This window comes from Schistocerca cancellata, chromosome 6 (assembly GCF_023864275.1).
Source record: "Schistocerca cancellata isolate TAMUIC-IGC-003103 chromosome 6, iqSchCanc2.1, whole genome shotgun sequence".
Classification (NCBI taxonomy): Eukaryota; Metazoa; Arthropoda; class Insecta; order Orthoptera; family Acrididae; genus Schistocerca; species Schistocerca cancellata.
The window spans coordinates 556,510,974-556,529,934 of NC_064631.1; the positions used below are offsets into that span (position 1 = coordinate 556,510,974).

Consider the following 18,961-nt stretch of genomic DNA (forward strand, 5'->3'; position numbering starts at 1 on the left):
CTACTGCCTTTCTGCATAGCCTTTATATAAAGGCTCTCATCAAACGAATTTAATGTGTAGTGGTGGAAGTAGAATTTTTTGAGGATCCATGAGAGCTTGCGACTTCGCGTTGTGCAAGCCTGGTGTCAGGACAGGTCGTGTTTCTCATTGATGTTGTAGATAGTGCTTATTTGCCCAACTGTCCATTAGACATAGGAAACATGAATATTTGTTGTAGCCACATTGTAGGCCCAGGAGCATGGCCACACCCTGTAACAAATAGTGTTAATGTGTTCCTGTTTATGGTATGAAACGCTTACAAAATCAACACATTAAGCACACAGTGTATTAAGCTCAAAAACATGTCTTAAAGTTTCCAAATATCTTCCAGTTGCGATGCTTGTATTTCAGAGCAGTTAACAAACATTCCATGTTACTGTAGGTTTGACTTGTTTGTACTAATGACCCACTGGAAGAAAAGCAGGTATGTTATGAATGTGAAGTAGTAGAACTTTCTAACTTGTCGTTCATGAATTTATGAAAAACCACCATTCATTAGAGATATATGTTATGCTCAAAGCTTCAATTAGATTATCAATGTCATTATAGTAAACCAGAGAACCTGCTTCATCCTTTTTAAAATACTGTTGAAACTCTTCTTTGTGACTGTGGTACCAGTAGAAGGTTATTCCAGGAGCATGAAGTCATGATCCTAGTAACTGGGCAGATTCTTTGGGCAAGCACAAATCTCACATTAAATCATTCAGTTCAGCTTGAGTTACAGCATTTGATTGGCCTCAGTTGGAGGGGATGCGATATGTATCACCAATGTCCCCAGTATCCTCTTCGAGCATTTCATCATTTGGGCCAGAAAAGTCACTCTGGTTGTTGGGGGGTGTTGGAATCTGAATTCCTGGTCCATTTTGTCGTATGGCGGAAGGCACGTCTAGCTGTTTTACTCTTTTTCTTTTGGTTCATACCCAAAAGTAAAGGGAGATATATTCATTAAATTAATTCAGTTATAATACTTATTTTAATTAAATCTAAAAGGCACTAACAAAGAGACATATTAAGTTCATGAGAATCAAATTCATTAACGTATCCAGAAAATTTGCCATGCAGAAATAGCAGTGGGTAACATTTTTGTGACTCGAAACTGTTGCCAAAGCATTCTTTTAAACATTTGGGCCACAGTTGTCATTTATGATGCCTTCCTTCCCTCCCAAATCACAAGTACACCAGTACTGAGACCCTTTTGTTGCTTTTTGTTCCACCACCAAAGACTTTAAACACATCCAGAATGAGATTTTCACTCTGCAGCGGAGTGTGCACTGATATGAGACTTCCTGGCAGTTTAAAACTGTGTGCTTGACAGAGACTTGAACTCTGGACCTTTGCCTTTCACAGAATTGAAGCTGTGAGGACGGGTCGTGAGTCGTGCTTGGGTAGCTCAGTTGGTAGAGCACTTGCCCGCGAAAGGCAAAGGTCCCGAGTTCGAGTCTCGATCCGGCACACAGTTTTAATCTGCCAGGAAGTTTCACTTTCAACATATATTTTGCAGTGTACGTGTGGTACAGAGGACATGTCCTATCACCAATGTCAACTGCAAAATATGCGTGATAGATTTTCTTCACAAAATCAGTAATTTTTACTTTCCTTTGTGCCATGATGGCTGTACCACATATATAGCAAAATCAGTCAGGATGATTCTTCCCCTTTAAATTCATTTTGTAACAATGTTGCTTCCTGTCAAAGACTTCGTCATACTAGCCTGCAGGTTGCTACAAGCTAGATGTGAGAATAGCCCTAACCCCACCTCTTTCTCTGCTATGGTAATAAAAGTTTCAAACACCTGAATGGCTTCTATACATAATAGCAAAGAAAACTGACAAGATTGAGCAAAATTAGCTACATTTTTTTTGATTCAGCAAGCACTAAACGTAAGTCACCTAAAAAGCCCATGACCTAAGGAAAAAAGTTTTGAAATGCAGACCATTGTTCTACTTACCAAGTGATGACAGGAGAAAGCGCATAAAAGTTAACAAAATGTGCAAGCTTTCGGACTCAGGATGATTCTTCCCCTTTAAATTCATTTTGTAACAATGTTGCTTCCTGTCAAAGACTTCGTCATACTAGCCTGCAGGTTGCTACAAGCTAGATGTGAGAATAGCCCTAACCCCACCTCTTTCTCTGCTATGGTAATAAAAGTTTCAAACACCTGAATGGCTTCTATACATAATAGCAAAGAAAACTGACAAGATTGAGCAAAATTAGCTACATTTTTTTTTGATTCAGCAAGCACTAAACGTAAGTCACCTAAAAAGCCCATGACCTAAGGAAAAAAGTTTTGAAATGCAGACCATTGTTCTACTTACCAAGTGATGACAGGAGAAAGCGCATAAAAGTTAACAAAATGTGCAAGCTTTCGGACTCACTGACTGCTCCTTTTCCTTGGAAGGATTAAAGAGTAAGGAAGAGAGATGATGCAAGAGGGTTGGTGAGGTTTAGGAACAGTGAGGATATGAAAAACTCACAGAGAAACTCGGGTCAGGGGAGACTTCCCGTATGAAACGAGAAGTCATTCTATCCAGGAAGTCTCCCCTGACCTAGAGTTTTGGGCAACTTTTCCATAATTCTCCCCATTTTCTAAACCTTACCAGTTCTTTTCATTTATCCCTCTTCCTTCCCCTTCCACCCTTCTGCCAGAACAACACACTAGCTCTGAAATAGTGCAAAATTTTTAATTTTTATGTGGTTTGTTCTGCAGATGCTTAGTGAGTAGATTTTTTGTGTATTCAGGTACAGTGTATTCTCAAAAATTGATTATTTTTGTTGATAATTGATTAAGTTCAGATTTGCATGTATAATATTCAAATATTTGTATTTGTATTCTACTATATAGGTTGAATGACTCCCTTAATTCTTTATGTTCTTTTTTGTGAATGCTCTGATTGTAAGTGTATGGAGTTAAAAGGCTAAGTGTGTACTAATGATTGACAGTCATAAAATTATAAGGGGGCCATAATGACTTACCAGTACTTACTTTTGGGAGACGAAATTCTAAATCCTGTTGAAACTAGAAACTCCAGGTTGGAATATCAACAATGTATGGAAAATATAGTGTGACACGCTAATGATGACATTAAGTTGCAGACAGTCACAACAAAAAGACCCTTCCACATTAACTTTTGGCCAAAGCCTTCATGAGAAAAGTCCAGGTTGCATCAGATGGCGCTCGTGTGTCCTTCAGGTGTGCTTGCTTCTGCAACTTAGTGTGTCATCTTTACGATAGGTAGCAGTCTCTTTTCTTGTCTTGTGAATAAGTAAAGAAACACTAAAAAAGCTATTAATATGGTTTCATATATAGAGCAGCAAGAAAACACTGAAATTGAAAAATCCAGGGTATTATATATTTGGAAATATTGTGTTTGCTGTACTTGTGGGAATGGGAATTATACTGATTTACAGTGTATACTTTGCCACACATAGGATGGTGGCTTTTGTGGCATAAGTGTTAATCTGCTACTTGAGGCTTCATGTAGTTAGTGTCTTTATTTTCTCATATTATTTGCATGCTGATATAGTCATCATCTAAGTTTTGTCTGACTTGCAATGAACTCATTGCAGAGAGAGGGGCCTTTTTTTTTCTTTCTGAATAAAACTTATTACCTATTGTCACTCTTCATGTGAGGGACAAGGTTTTGTATTTGATTCTCTATGAAAAATAGTTCGTGGTGCAGTCCAAGTATGTGACGTTGTACGTCACAATCAGGAGCTAAGTCACTATTCTTCACCTGTGCATAATTTGTCTTTGCAGACTGTGCAATCAGTTCATGACAGTGATTGAAATCTCTGGCTTTGCCTGTCTTCTTTGTATGTAATGAAATAATTGTCTGTATAATGGATAATGAAACATCCTGGGTGAAAATCAAATTGTGGGTGAGCAGAGGCAACTATTTGCCATTTAGTGGAGTTTGAGTAGTAGATGGACATGTGAGCCAGAAGTTGAATGTTGTTGTACAGCTTTAAAAAGTTTTATTTTTCTTAAAAACAAACATACTCATTACTTCACTGTTCAGTATTGCTGCTGTGTAATGAGTTATTATCTTTCCTCTTGCCATCGTTTTGCTCCCAGTAAATGTATGCTAAATTAAAAGGAAATACATGCTGTAATTATTCATTTGAAGGTGATCACAACTTCACAAACAAAGAGCCACTGAACAATGCGTAGTACAACGCTACTTGTCTCTGTTGCAAGCTGAGTAATGCCATATTAATTCCTTCCCTTTCACAGCTTGCAAATGTGACTCCATTTACCATTCATTACTGTGGCTTTTTATTTAGGATTGGACATGAGTAGGATGTGTTTTTTTAAACTGTGCCCATTAAATTTATTCACAGTATCGTAGCAAATCGCTCCTACTCTCTTACCAGCTGTGTGCAACATTGTCGACTCACATTCCATTACTGTTAGACAAAGGTCTGCTAGATATGGTATACTACTCACAAGAGATGAAAATAACCAAAAAGTTAAAATAAAAAATATCAAAAATCCCATTAGTTACATGTGAGAACACTGAAACCTTACAGCAATCGTAACAAAAAGTAATTACTAAGAATTGGGAGAGAAATGTCCTGGAGATCTAACACTGGTGATCTGTCTTCATGCGCACAAAAAAAATAAAATATTCGTAAATAGTAAAAATCCTGGTAAACATTTGCATCAGTATGTGCATGTGATCACTTAAATGTCCAGTATACATCAACATTAACCAACAGTACCTTACCCAATGTATTTCTGCTGCTATGTACAGACTTCCTTAATTTATAAAAACCGTTTCATGTCTTTAAAAAAAATTCATTTCCTTGTTTCAGATGTCCCGTGCAAGGTTAAAGGACCAGGAAATAGCCCTGAACAAAATGGAGAAAGAGGAAGCAGTTATTTCTGCCAAAGTAAAAATGAGTAAAGAAGCAGTAAATAAAGAAATAAGCAAGAAAAACAGATTGGAAAAGGCTTTGAAAGAGGTACGGCAGCAGATTATCCAAACTTGTAATGTATGCATGCATTTAAAAATACAGCATGACACAGAAAAAGAAGCAGTATTGTTTCCTATATACAAAAAAATTGAAAGATGTCCAGTTGTTGGTAAAAATGTTGCTAGTTCGGTGTTTGTTACTCAAAAAATGAATGGCACAGTAGCAGGCTTTCCAAAAATGTAAATTGTGATGAATGAAATTAAGTCAAAAATGTCTACTTTCCAGACAGTTGCTAGTTCCAGTTATGTCAGCAGCTAAATGTAGCACAAAATTCACATAACATTTATTTGCTAATTAAAAAAAGTCCCTGACATGTATTTTTTGTGTGCTATGTTCATACGTCACACACAAACTACAAAAATGCAGGGGCGGGGTGATTCTGTATTGAACTTTTACTGCATAAAAAGTTTTTTCCCTTGTTTTACATTTTACCCTCATTTTACACAATTTTTTGAAGTCCCATGAAAAGTGTAAAAGTGGGATTTCACTGTGTGTTTGTCTTTATTGTTTATATCTAATGTGAAAAATATGAGAATGTTTATTAGAAGCTGAATATCATGACTTTTTTTTATACGTGGTTCGCATATTTGTTTGGTCAAACTGACAGTCATCATCTGTTTGTTTAAAGGGCAAACTGAGAACATTTAGTTCAGATCTGGTAAATACAGAAAAATTGTGGATCAAGTGAACCACAGTTGGACAAGTACATTCCAAGGAAGAAAAGAGACAGCAAAGACCAAACCTAGTTTTGTGGTACCCTTTTTAGAACACTGCAAAAAAATAAGATGATGAGACTTACCAAACAAAAGCGCTGGCAGGTCGATAGACACACAAACATACACACAAAATTCTAGCTTTCGCAACCAACGGTTGCCTCGTCAGGAAAGAGGGAAGGAGGGGGAAAGACGAAAGGATTTGGGTTTTAAGGGAGAGGGTAAGGAGTCATTCCAATCCCGGGAGCGGAAAGACTTACTTTAGGGGGAAAAAAGGACAGGTATACACTCGCACACACACACATATCCATCCGCATATACACAGACACAAGCAGACATTAGTAAAGGCCTTGTTTCCCTCATTTTATATATATATATATATATATATATATATATATATATTTAAAAACAAAGATGATGTGACTTACCAAATGAAAGTGCTGGCAGGTCGACAGACACACAAACAAACACAAACATACACACAAAATCCAAGCTTTCGCAACCAACGGTTGCCTCGTCAGGAAAGAGGGAAGGAGAAGGAAAGACAAAAGGATATGGGTTTTAAGGGAGAGGGTAAGGAGTCATTCCAATCCCGGGAGCGGAAAGACTTACCTTAGGGGGAAAAAAGGACAGGTATACACTCGCACACACACACATATCCATCCACACATACACAGACACAAGCAGACATTTGTAAAGGCAAAGAGTTTGGGCAGAGATGTCAGTCGGGACGGAAGTACAGAGGCAAAGATGATGTTGAAAGACAGGTGAGGTATGAGCGGTGGCAGATTGAAATTAGAAATTAGCGGAGATTGAGGCCTGGCGGATAGCGAGAAGAGAGGATATGCTGAAGGGCAAGTTCCCATCTCCGGAGTTCTGACAGGTTGGTGTTAGTGGGAAGTATCCAGATAACCCGGACGGTGTAACACTGTGCCAAGATGTGCTGGCCGTGCACCAAGGCATGTTTAGCCACAGGGTGATCCTCATTACCAACAAACACTGTCTGCCTGTGTCCATTCATGCGAATGGACAGTTTGTTGCTGGTCATTCCCACATAGAACGCTTCACAGTGTAGGCAGGTCAGTTGGTAGATCACGTGGGTGCTTTCACACGTGGCTCTGCCTTTGATTGTGTACACCTTCCGGGTTACAGGACTGGAGTAGGTGGTGGTGGGAGGGTGCATGGGACAGGTTTTACACCGGGGGCGGTTACAAGGGTAGGAGCCAGAGGGTAGGGAAGGTGGTTTGGGGATTTCATAGGGATGAACCAAGAGGTTACGAAGGTTAGGTGGACGGCGGAAAGACACTCTTGGTGGAGTGGGGAGGATTTCATGAAGGATGGATCTCATTTCAGGGCAGGATTTGAGGAAGTTGTATCCCTGCTGGAGAGCCACATTCAGAATCTGATCCAGTCCCGGAAAGTATCCTGTCACAAGTGGGGCACTTTTGTGGTTCTTCTGTGGGAGGTTCTGGGTTTGAGAGGATGAGGAAGTGGCTCTGGTTATTTGCTTCTGTACCAGGTCGGGAGGGTAGTTGCGGGATGCGAAAGCTGTTGTCAGGTTGTTGGTGTAATGCCTCAGGGATTCCGGACTGGAGCAGATTCGTTTGCCACGAAGGCCTAGGCTGTAGGGAAGGGACCGTTTGATGTGGAATGGGTGGCAGCTGTCGTAATGGAGGTACTGTTGCTTGTTGGTGGGTTTGATGTGGACGGACGTGTGAAGCTGGCCATTGGACAGGTGAAGGTCAACATCAAGGAAAGTGGCATGGGATTTGGAGTAGGACCAGGTGAATCTGATGGAACCAAAGGAGTTGAGGTTGGAGAGGAAATTCTGGAGTTCTTCTTCACTGTGAGTCCAGATCATGAAGATGTCATCAATAAATCTGTACCAAACTTTGGGTTGGCAGGCCTGGGTAACCAAGAAGGCTTCCTCTAAGCGACCCATGAATAGGTTGGCGTACGAGGGGGCCATCCTGGTACCCATGGCTGTTCCCTTTAATTGTTGGTATGTCTGGTTTTCAAAAGTGAAGAAGTTGTGGGTCAGGATGAAGCTGGCTAAGGTAATGAGGAAAGAGGTTTTAGGTAGGGCGGCAGGTGATCGGCGTGAAAGGAAGTGCTCCATCGCAGCGAGGCCCTGGACGTGCGGGATATTTGTGTATAAGGAAGTGGCATCAATGGTTACAAGGATGGTTTCTGGGGGTAACGGACTGGGTAAGGATTCCAGGCGTTCGAGAAAGTGGTTGGTGTCTTTGATGAAGGATGGGAGACTGCATGTAATGGGTTGAAGGTGTTGATCCACGTAGGCAGAGATACGTTCTGTGGGGGCTTGGTAACCAGCTACAATGGGGCGGCCGGGATGATTGGGTTTGTGAATTTTAGGGAGAAGGTAGAAGGTAGGGGTGCGGGGTGTCGGTGGGGTCAGGAGGTTGATGGAGTCAGGTGAAAGGTTTTGTAGGGGGCCTAAGGTTCTGAGGATTCCTTGAAGCTCTGCCTGGACATCAGGAATGGGATTACCTTGGCAAACTTTGTATGTGGTGTTGTCTGAAAGCTGACGCAGTCCCTCAGCCACGTACTCCCGACGATCAAGTACCACGGTCGTGGAACCCTTGTCCGCCGGAAGAATGACGATGGACCGGTCAGCCTTCAGATCACGGATAGCCTGGGCTTCAGCAGTGGTGATGTTGGGAGTAGGATTAAGGTTTTTTAAGAAGGATTGAGAGGCAAGGCTGGAAGTCAGAAATTCCTGGAAGGTTTGGAGAGGGTGATTTTGAGGAAGAGGAGGTGGGTCCCGCTGTGACGGAGGACGGAACTGTTCCAGGCAGGGTTCAATTTGGATAGTGTCTCGGGGAGTTGGATCATTAGGGGTAGGATTAGGATCATTTTTCTTCGTGGCAAAGTGATACTTCCAGCAGAGAGTATGAGTGTAGGACAGTAAATCTTTGACGAGGGCTGTTTGGTTGAATCTGGGAGTGGGGCTGAAGGTGAGGCCTTTGGATAGGACAGAGGTTTCGGATTGGGAGAGAGGTTTGGAGGAAAGGTTAACTACTGAATTAGGGTGTTGTGGTGCCAGATTGTGTTGATCGGAATTATGAGGTTTTGGAGGGAGTGGAGCTGGAAGTGGGAGATTGAGTAGATGGGAGAGACTGGGTTTGTGTGCAATGAGAGGTGGTTGAGGTTTGCTGGAAAGGTTGTGAAGGGTGAGTGAGTTGCCTTTCCGGAGGTGGGAAACCAGGAGATTGGATAGTTTTTTGAGGTGAAGGGTGGCATGCTGTTCTAATTGGCGGTTGGCCTGTAGGAGGATGCTCTGAATAGCCGGTGTGGATGTGGGAGAGGAAAGATTGAGGACTTTTATTAAGGATAGGAGTTGACGGGTGTGTTCATTGGCTGAGTTGATGTGTAGGTGAAGGATTAGGTGGGTGAGGGCAATGGATTGTTCAGTTTGGAACTGGTATAGGGATTGATGGAAAGAAGGGTTGCAACCAGAGATGGGAACTTTAAGTGTGAGGCCTTTGGGGGTTATGCCAAATGTCAGACAAGCCTGAGAAAATAAAATATGTGAGCGTAATCTGGCTAGGGTGAAGGCATGCTTGCGGAGGGAATGTAAATAAAACTTAATGGGGTCGTTGTGGGGGTGTTGTGAGGGTGACATGGTATTAGAAGGTGGAAAGTTTAACATGAGGTTGAAATGAAAAAGAAAGATAGAAATATATGGGGAGAGATAAAGGTGAACTAGAAAGCAATTGGAGATCTGGTATGAAAAAAAGGCGAAAAAGTGTTGGTTAAGTTGATCTTGTATTGAACTTGGGTTGGTAGACAGCGATGTGCAAAAAGGTTAGGTGGTTGTGTTGCCGCTAAATCACGTTAAAGGACGGAGAAATTCGGGAAAATTTCGAGAAAATTTCAAAAAAACGTATTAAAGGAGTGGTGTTGTGGTGAAAGATTACGAAAATGGGGCTAACAATTGTAGAAAAAATGACGTTAAAACCTGTGGGGGGCGGCTAAAATGACGTTAAAGGACGGAGAAATTCGAGAAAATTTCGAAAAAACGTAATCCCTGAGGCATTACACCAACAACCTGACAACAGCTTTCGCATCCCGCAACTACCCTCCCGACCTGGTACAGAAGCAAATAACCAGAGCCACTTCCTCATCCTCTCAAACCCAGAACCTCCCACAGAAGAACCACAAAAGTGCCCCACTTGTGACAGGATACTTTCCGGGACTGGATCAGATTCTGAATGTGGCTCTCCAGCAGGGATACAACTTCCTCAAATCCTGCCCTGAAATGAGATCCATCCTTCATGAAATCCTCCCCACTCCACCAAGAGTGTCTTTCCGCCGTCCACCTAACCTTCGTAACCTCTTGGTTCATCCCTATGAAATCCCCAAACCACCTTCCCTACCCTCTGGCTCCTACCCTTGTAACCGCCCCCGGTGTAAAACCTGTCCCATGCACCCTCCCACCACCACCTACTCCAGTCCTGTAACCCGGAAGGTGTACACAATCAAAGGCAGAGCCACGTGTGAAAGCACCCACGTGATCTACCAACTGACCTGCCTACACTGTGAAGCGTTCTATGTGGGAATGACCAGCAACAAACTGTCCATTCGCATGAATGGACACAGGCAGACAGTGTTTGTTGGTAATGAGGATCACCCTGTGGCTAAACATGCCTTGGTGCACGGCCAGCACATCTTGGCACAGTGTTACACCGTCCGGGTTATCTGGATACTTCCCACTAACACCAACCTGTCAGAACTCCGGAGATGGGAACTTGCCCTTCAGCATATCCTCTCTTCTCGCTATCCGCCAGGCCTCAATCTCCGCTAATTTCTAATTTCAATCTGCCACCGCTCATACCTCACCTGTCTTTCAACATCATCTTTGCCTCTGTACTTCCGTCCCGACTGACATCTCTGCCCAAACTCTTTGCCTTTACAAATGTCTGCTTGTGTCTGTGTATGTGTGGATGGATATGTGTGTGTGTGCGAGTGTATACCTGTCCTTTTTTCCCCCTAAGGTAAGTCTTTCCGCTCCCGGGATTGGAATGACTCCTTACCCTCTCCCTTAAAACCCATATCCTTTTGTCTTTCCTTCTCCTTCCCTCTTTCCTGACGAGGCAACCGTTGGTTGCGAAAGCTTGGATTTTGTGTGTATGTTTGTGTTTGTTTGTGTGTCTGTCGACCTGCCAGCACTTTCATTTGGTAAGTCACATCATCTTTGTTTTTAAATATATTTTTCCTTCGTGGAATGTTTCCTTCTATTATAACTATATATATATATATATATATATATATATATATATATATATATATATATATATATATATAAACAAAGATGATGTGACTTACCAAATGAAAGTGCTGGCAGGTCGACAGACACACAAACGAACACAAACATACACACAAAATTCAAGCTTTCGCAACAAACTGTTGCCTCATCAGGAAAGAGGGAAGGAGAGGGAAAGACGAAAGGATGTGGGTTATATATATATATATATATATATATATATATAATAGAGGGAAACATTCCACGTAGGAAAAATATATCTAAAAAGAAAGATGATGAGACTTACCAAACAAAAGCGCTGGCAGGTCGATAGACACACAAACATACATACAAAATTCTGGCTTTCGCAACCAACGGTTGCCTCGTCAGGAAAGAGGGAAGGAGAGGGAAAGACAAAAGGATTTGGGTTTTAATGGAGAGGGTAAGGAGTCATTCCAATCCCGGGAGCGGAAAGACTTACCTTAGGGGGAAAAAAGGACAGGTATACACTCGCATTGGAATGACTCCTTACCCTCTCCCTTAAAACCCATATCCTTTTGTCTTTCCTTCTCCTTCCCTCTTTCCTGACGAGGCAACCGTTGGTTGCGAAAGCTAGAATTTTGTGTGTATGTTTGTGTTTGTTTGTGTGTCTATCGACCTGCCAGCGCTTTTGTTTGGTAAGTCTCATCATCTTTCTTTTTAAATATATTTTTCCCACGTGGAATGTTTCCCTCTATTTTATATATATATATATATATATATATATATATATATATATATATATATATATATATATATGTGACTTACCAAATGAAAGTGCTGGCAGGTCGACAGACACACAAACATACACACAAAATTCAAGCTTTCGCAACAAACTGTTGCCTCATCAGGAAAGAGGGAAGGAGAGGGAAAGACGAAAGGATGTGGGTTTTAAGGGAGAGGGTAAGGAGTCATTCCAGTCCCGGGAGCGGAAAGACTTACCTTAGGGGGAAAAAAGGACGGGTATACACTCGCACACACACACATATCCATCCACACATATACAGACACAAGCAGACATATTTAAAGACCATATGTCTGCTTGTGTCTGTATTTGTGTGGATGGATATGTGTGTGTGTGCGAGTGTATACCCGTCCTTTTTTCCCCCTAAGGTAAGTCTTTCCGCTCCCGGGACTGGAATGACTCCTTACCCTCTCCCTTAAAACCCACATCCTTTCGTCTTTCCCTCTCCTTCCCTCTTTCCTGATGAGGCAACAGTTTGTTGCGAAAGCTTGAATTTTGTGTGTAGGTCTGTGTTCGTTTGTGTGTCTGTCGACCTGCCAGCACTTTCATTTGGTAAGTCACATCATCTTTGTTTTTAGGTATATTTTTCCTTCATGGAATGTTTCCTTCTATTATAACCATATCATTAATTTGAACCCAACAATTACGTTTGTTATTGTCGCCTTTGCATTTCGAAATCTTTCCTGTCGTCTTATTTCTCTCTTTTTTCTCTTAATTTTCTTTTTCTGTTTTTACCAGTAGTTTCACTTTGTATTCACCTTCCCCTTTTACCGTAATCTACTATACAATTTTATTCCGCCTATATATGCTCAACAATACGTAACCCACTTCCCAACCATAACCAAAAAATTTTTATTTTCCGCTTTCAACACTACCGCTGCTATAATATCCACCGTTTCTAGTTCAATAACAGCTGCTTTCACGTATTTAACAACCATTTCGGCTAGTTCTAATAACTTTAACTTTATTTCCACTTCCGTTTTTCGCACATCACTGATCATTTTAGCCGCTCCCCACAGGTTTTAAAGTCATTATTTCTACAATTGTTAGCCCCATTTTCGTAATCTTTCACCACAACACCACTCCTTTAATACGTTTTTTCGAAATTTTCTCGAAATTTTCCCAAATTTCTCCGTCTTTTAACGTGATTTAGCGGCAACACAACCACCTAACACTTTTTGCACATCGCTGTCTACCAACCCAAGTTCACCACAGGATCAACTTAACCAACACTTTTTCGCCTTTTTTCATACCAGATCTCCAATTGCTTTGTAGTTCGCCTTCATCTCTCCCCATATATTTCTATCTTTCTTTTTCATTTCAACCTCATGTTAAACTCTCCACCTTCTAATACCATGTCACCCCCACAACGACCCCATTAAGTTTTATTTACATTCCCTCCGCAAACATGCCTTCACCCTAGCCAGATTACGCTCACATATTTTATTTTCTCAGGCTTCTCTGACATTTGGCATAACCCCCAAAGGCCTCACACTTAAAGTTCTCATCTCTGGCTGCAACCCTTCTTTCCATCAGTCCCTATACCAGTTCCAAACTGAACAATCCATTGCCCTCACCCACCTAATCCTTCACCTACACATCAACTCAGCCAATGAACACACCCGTCAACTCCTATCCTTAGTAAAAGTCCTCAATCTTTCCTCTCCCACATCCACACCGGCTATTCAGAGCATCCTCCTACAGGCCAACCGCCAATTAGAACAGCATGCCACCCTTCACCTCAAAAAACTATCCAATCTCCTGGTTTCCCACCTCCGGAAAGGCAACTCACTCACCCTTCACAACCTTTCCAGCAAACCTCAACCACCTCTCATTGCACACAAACCCAGTCTCTCCCATCTACTCAATCTCCCACTTCCAGCTCCACTCCCTCCAAAACCTCAAAATTCCGATCAACACAATCTGGCACCACAACACCCTAATTCAGTAGTTAACCTTTCCTCCAAACCTCTCTCCCAATCCGAAACCTCTGTCCTATCCAAAGGCCTCACCTTCAGCCCCACTCCCAGATTCAACCAAACAGCCCTCGTCAAAGATTTACTATCCTACACTCGTACTCTCTGCTGGAAATATCACTTTGTCACGAAGAAAAATGATCCTAATCCTACTCCTAATGATCCAACTCCCCGAGACACTATCCAAATTGAACCCTGCCTGGAACAGTTCCATCCTCCGTCACAGGGGGACCCACCTCCTCTTCCTCAAAATCACCCTCTCCAAACCTTCCAGGAATTTCTGACTTCCAGCCTTGCCTCTCAATCCTTCTTAAAAAACCTTAATCCTACTCCCAACATCACCACTGCTGAAGCCCAGGCTATCCGTGATCTGAAGGCTGACCGGTCCATCGTCATTCTTCCGGCGGACAAGGGTTCCACGACCGTGGTACTTGATCATCGGGAGTATGTGGCTGAGGGACTGCGTCAGCTTTCAGACAACACCACATACAAAGTTTGCCAAGGTAATCCCATTCCTGATGTCCAGGCAGAGCTTCAAGGAATCCTCAGAACCTTAGGCCCCCTACAAAACCTTTCACCTGACTCCATCAACCTCCTGACCCCACCGACACCCCGCACCCCTACCTTCTACCTTCTTCCTAAAATTCACAAACCCAATCATCCCGGCCGCCCCATTGTAGCTGGTTACCAAGCCCCCACAGAACGTATCTCTGCCTACGTAGATCAACACCTTCAACCCATTACATGCAGTCTCCCATCCTTCATCAAAGACACCAACCACTTTCTCGAACGCCTGGAATCCTTACCCAATCCGTTACCCCCAGAAACCATCCTTGTAACCATTGATGCCACTTCCTTATACACAAATATCCCGCATGTCCAGGGCCTCGCTGCGATGGAGCACTTCCTTTCACGCCGATCACCTGCCACCCTACCTAAAACCTCTTTCCTCATTACCTTAGCCAGCTTCATCCTGACCCACAACTTCTTCACTTTTGAAAACCAGACATACCAACAATTAAAGGGAACAGCCATGGGTACCAGGATGGCCCCCTCGTATGCCAACCTATTCATGGGTTGCTTAGAGGAAGCCTTCTTGGTTACCCAGGCCTGCCAACCCAAAGTTTGGTACAGATTTATTGATGACATCTTCATGATCTGGACTCACAGTGAAGAAGAACTCCAGAATTTCCTCTCCAACCTCAACTCCTTTGGTTCCATCAGATTCACCTGGTCCTACTCCAAATCCCATGCCACTTTCCTTGATGTTGACCTTCACCTGTCCAATGGCCAGCTTCACACGTCTGTCCACATCAAACCCACCAACAAGCAACAGTACCTCCATTACGACAGCTGCCACCCATTCCACATCAAACGGTCCCTTCCCTACAGCCTAGGTCTTCGTGGCAAACGAATCTGCTCCAGTCCGGAATCCCTGAAGCATTACACCAACAACCTGACAACAGCTTTCGCATCCCGCAACTACCCTCCCGACCTGGTACAGAAGCAAATAAACAGAGCCACTTCCACATCCTCTCAAACCCAGAACCTCCCACAGAAGAACCCCAAAAGTGCCCCACTTGTGACAGGATACTTTCCGGGACTGGATCAGATTCTGAATGTGGCTCTCCAGCAGGCATACGACTTCCTCAAATCCTGCCCTGAAATGAGATCCATCCTTCATGAAATCCTCCCCACTCCACCAAGAGTGTCTTTCCGCCGTCCACCTAACCTTCGTAACCTCTTAGTACATCCCTATGAAATCCCCAAACCACCTTCCCTACCCTCTGGCTCCTACCCTTGTAACCGCCCCCGGTGTAAAACCTGTCCCATGCACCCTCCCACCACCACCTACTCCAGCCCTGTAACCCGGAAGGTGTACACAATCAAAGGCAGAGCCACGTGTGAAAGCACCCACGTGATCTACCAACTGACCTGCCTACACTGTGATGCATTCTATGTGGGAATGACCAGCAACAAACTGTCCATTCGCATGAATGGACACAGGCAGACAGTGTTTGTTGGTAATGAGGATCACCCTGTGGCTAAACATGCCTTGGTGCACGACCAGCACATCTTGGCGCAGTGTTACACCGTCCGGGTTATCTGGATACTTCCTACTAACACCAACCTATCCGAACTCCGGAGATGGGAACTTGCTCTTCAATATATCCTCTCTTCCCGTTATCCACCAGGCCTCAATCTCCGCTAACTTCAAGTTGCCGCCACTCATACCTCACCTGTCATTCAACAACATCTTTGCCTCTGCACTTCTGCCTCGACTGACATCTCTGCCCAAACTCTTTGTCTTTAAATATGTCTGCTTGTGTCTGTATATGTGTGGATGGATATGTGTGTGTGTGCGAGTGTATACCCGTTCTTTTTTCCCCATAAGGTAAGTCTTTCCGCTCCCGGGACTGGAATGACTCCTTACCCTCTCCCTTAAAACCCACATCCTTTCGTCTTTCCCTCTCCTTCCCTCTTTCCTGATGAGGCAACAGTTTGTTGCGAAAGCTTGAATTTTGTGTGTATGTCTGTGTTCGTTTGTGTGTCTGTCGACCTGCCAGCACTTTCATTTGGTAAGTCACATCATCTTTGTTTTTAGGTATATTTTTCCTTCATGGAATGTTTCCTTCTATTATAACCATATATATATATAATAGAGGGAAACATTCCACGTGGGAAAAATATATTTAAAAAGAAAGATGATGAGACTTACCAAACAAAAGCGCTGGCAGGTCGATAGACACACAAACAAACACAAACATACACACAAAAATCTAGCTTTCGCAACCAACGGTTGCCTCGTCAGGAAAGAGGGAAGGAGAAGGGAAGACAAAAGGATATGGGTTTTAAGGGAGAGGGTAAGGAGTCATTCCAATCCCGGGAGCAGAAAGACTTACCTTAGGGGGAAAAAAGGACAGGTATACACTCGCGCACACACACACATATCCATCCGCATATACACAGACACAAGCAGACATTTGTAAAGGCAAAGAGTTTGGGCAGAGATGTCAGTCGGGACGGAAGTACAGAGGCAAAGATGATGTTGAAAAACAGGTGAGGTATGAGCGGCGGCAGATTGAAATTAGAAATTAGCGGAGATTGAGGCCTGGCGGATAGCGAGAAGAGAGGATATGCTGAAGGGCAAGTTCCCATTTCCGGAGTTCTGACAGGTTGGTGTTAGTGGGAAGTATCCAGATAACCCGGACGGTGTAACACTGTGCCAAGATGTGCTGGCCGTGCACCAAGGCATGTTTAGCCACAGGGTGATCCTCATTGCCAACAAACACTGTCTGCCTGTGTCCATTCATGCGAATGGACAGTTTGTTGCTGGTCATTCCCACATAGAACGCTTCACAGTGTAGGCAGGTCAGTTGGTAAATCATGTGGGTGCTTTCACACGTGGCTCTGCCTTTGATCGTGTACACCTTCCGGGTTACAAGACTGGAATAGGTGGTGGTGGGAGGGTGCATGGGACAGGTTTTACACCGGGGGCGGTTACAGGGGTAGGAGCCAGAGGGTAGGGAAGGTGGTTTGGGGATTTCATAGGGATGAACTAAGAGGTTACGAAGGTTAGGTGGACGGCGGAAAGACACTCTTGGTGGAGTGGGGAGGATTTCATGAAGGATGGATCTCATTTCAGGGCAGGATTTGAGGAAGTCGTATCCCTGCTGGAGAGTCACATTCAGAATCTGATCCAGTCCCGGAAAGTATCCTGTCACAAGTGGGGCACTTTTGGGGTTCTTCTGTGGAAGGTTCCGGGTTTGAGGAGATGAGGAAGTGGCTCTGGTTATTTGCTTCTGTACCAGGTCGGGAGGGTAGTTACGGGATGCAAAAGCTGTTTTCAGGTTGTTGGTGTAATGATTCAAAGATTCCGGACTGGAGCAGATTCGTTTGCCACGAAGACCTAGGCTGTAGGGAAGGGACCGTTTGATGTGGAATTGGTGGCAGCTGTCATAATGGAGGTACTGTTGCTTGTTGGTGGGTTTGATGTGGACGGACGTGTGAAGCTGGCCATTGGACAGGTGGAGGTCAACGTCAAGGAAAGTGGCATGGGATTTAGAGTAGGACCAGGTGAATCTGATGGAACCAAAGGAGTTGAGGTTGGAGAGGAAATTCTGGAGTTCTTCTTCACTGTGAGTCCAGATCATGAAAATGTCATCAATAAATCTGTACCAAACTTTGGGTTGGCAGGCCTGGGTAACCAAGAAGGCTTCCTCTAAGCGACCCATGAATAGGTTGGCGTACGAGGGGGCCATCCTGGTACCCATGGCTGTTCCCTTTAATTGTTGGTATGTCTGGCCTTCAAAAGTGAAGAAGTTGTGGGTCAGGATGAAGCTGGCTAAGGTAATGAGGAAAGAGGTTTTAGGTAGGGCGGCAGGTGATCAGCGTGAAAGGAAGTGCTCCATCGCAGCGAGGCACTGGACATGCAGAATATTTGTGTATAAGGAAGTGGCATCAATGGTTACAAGGATGGTTTCCGGGGGTAACAGACTGGGTAGGGATTCCAGGCGTTCGAGAAAGTGGTTGGTGTCTTTGATGAAGGATGGGAGATCAACACCTTCAACCCATTACATGCAGTCTCCTATTCTTCATCAAAGACACCAACCACTTTCTCGAACGCCTGGAATCCCTACCCAGTCTGTTACCCCCGGAAACCATCCTTGTAACCATTGATGCCACTTCCTTATAAGGTAGCCACAGTACATGATTACTGGCAGCAGCGATCACTCGAATGCAATGTCACAAGGAGGCAGGGCTCCAGGCGGCCACATGGCACAAGCGAGAGGAAAAACCATCATGTTCGGTGTATGGCTCTGGCACAGTGTACTGTACCTGCAGCAGCAATCTGAGCAGCAATTAGCCTTACAGTGACACAGTGAATTCTTACAAAGTGGTTACTTCAAGGACACCTCTGAGCCACTGACCCCAAACCAGTGCCATGTGCAACTTCAGTGGTGTTAAGCAAGAGCTCATTGCAAGGCAGGATGAAGTTCTGTTGTATTTTCTGAAGACAGCTGGTTCTCCCTTGGTGACAGTGATGGCCTTGTGTTGATTATAGCGTGTTTAAAATTAGTTGCGATTTCTGACGTTTGGCTGACTGAACAGGGACATGACGCCATTGCCCAGGTGACCCCAATGACGCCACCAGTGGATCGGCTGGTAACGCGCCCCTGTTGCCAGACCATGAATAAACAGCGCA

At 43.8% G+C, this 18,961-nt stretch overlaps 1 protein-coding gene across 1 annotated transcript in view; it reads left to right on the top strand.

Moving 5' to 3' along the window:
* LOC126190921 (structural maintenance of chromosomes protein 2) overlaps positions 1-18,961 on the top strand; it is a 196,073-nt gene that overhangs the window by 99,301 nt on the left and 77,811 nt on the right. The window contains exon 7 of the mRNA XM_049931555.1: positions 4,855-5,004. Within this exon, the coding sequence (XP_049787512.1) occupies positions 4,855-5,004 (150 nt within the window). The remainder of the gene's footprint in view (positions 1-4,854; positions 5,005-18,961) is intronic.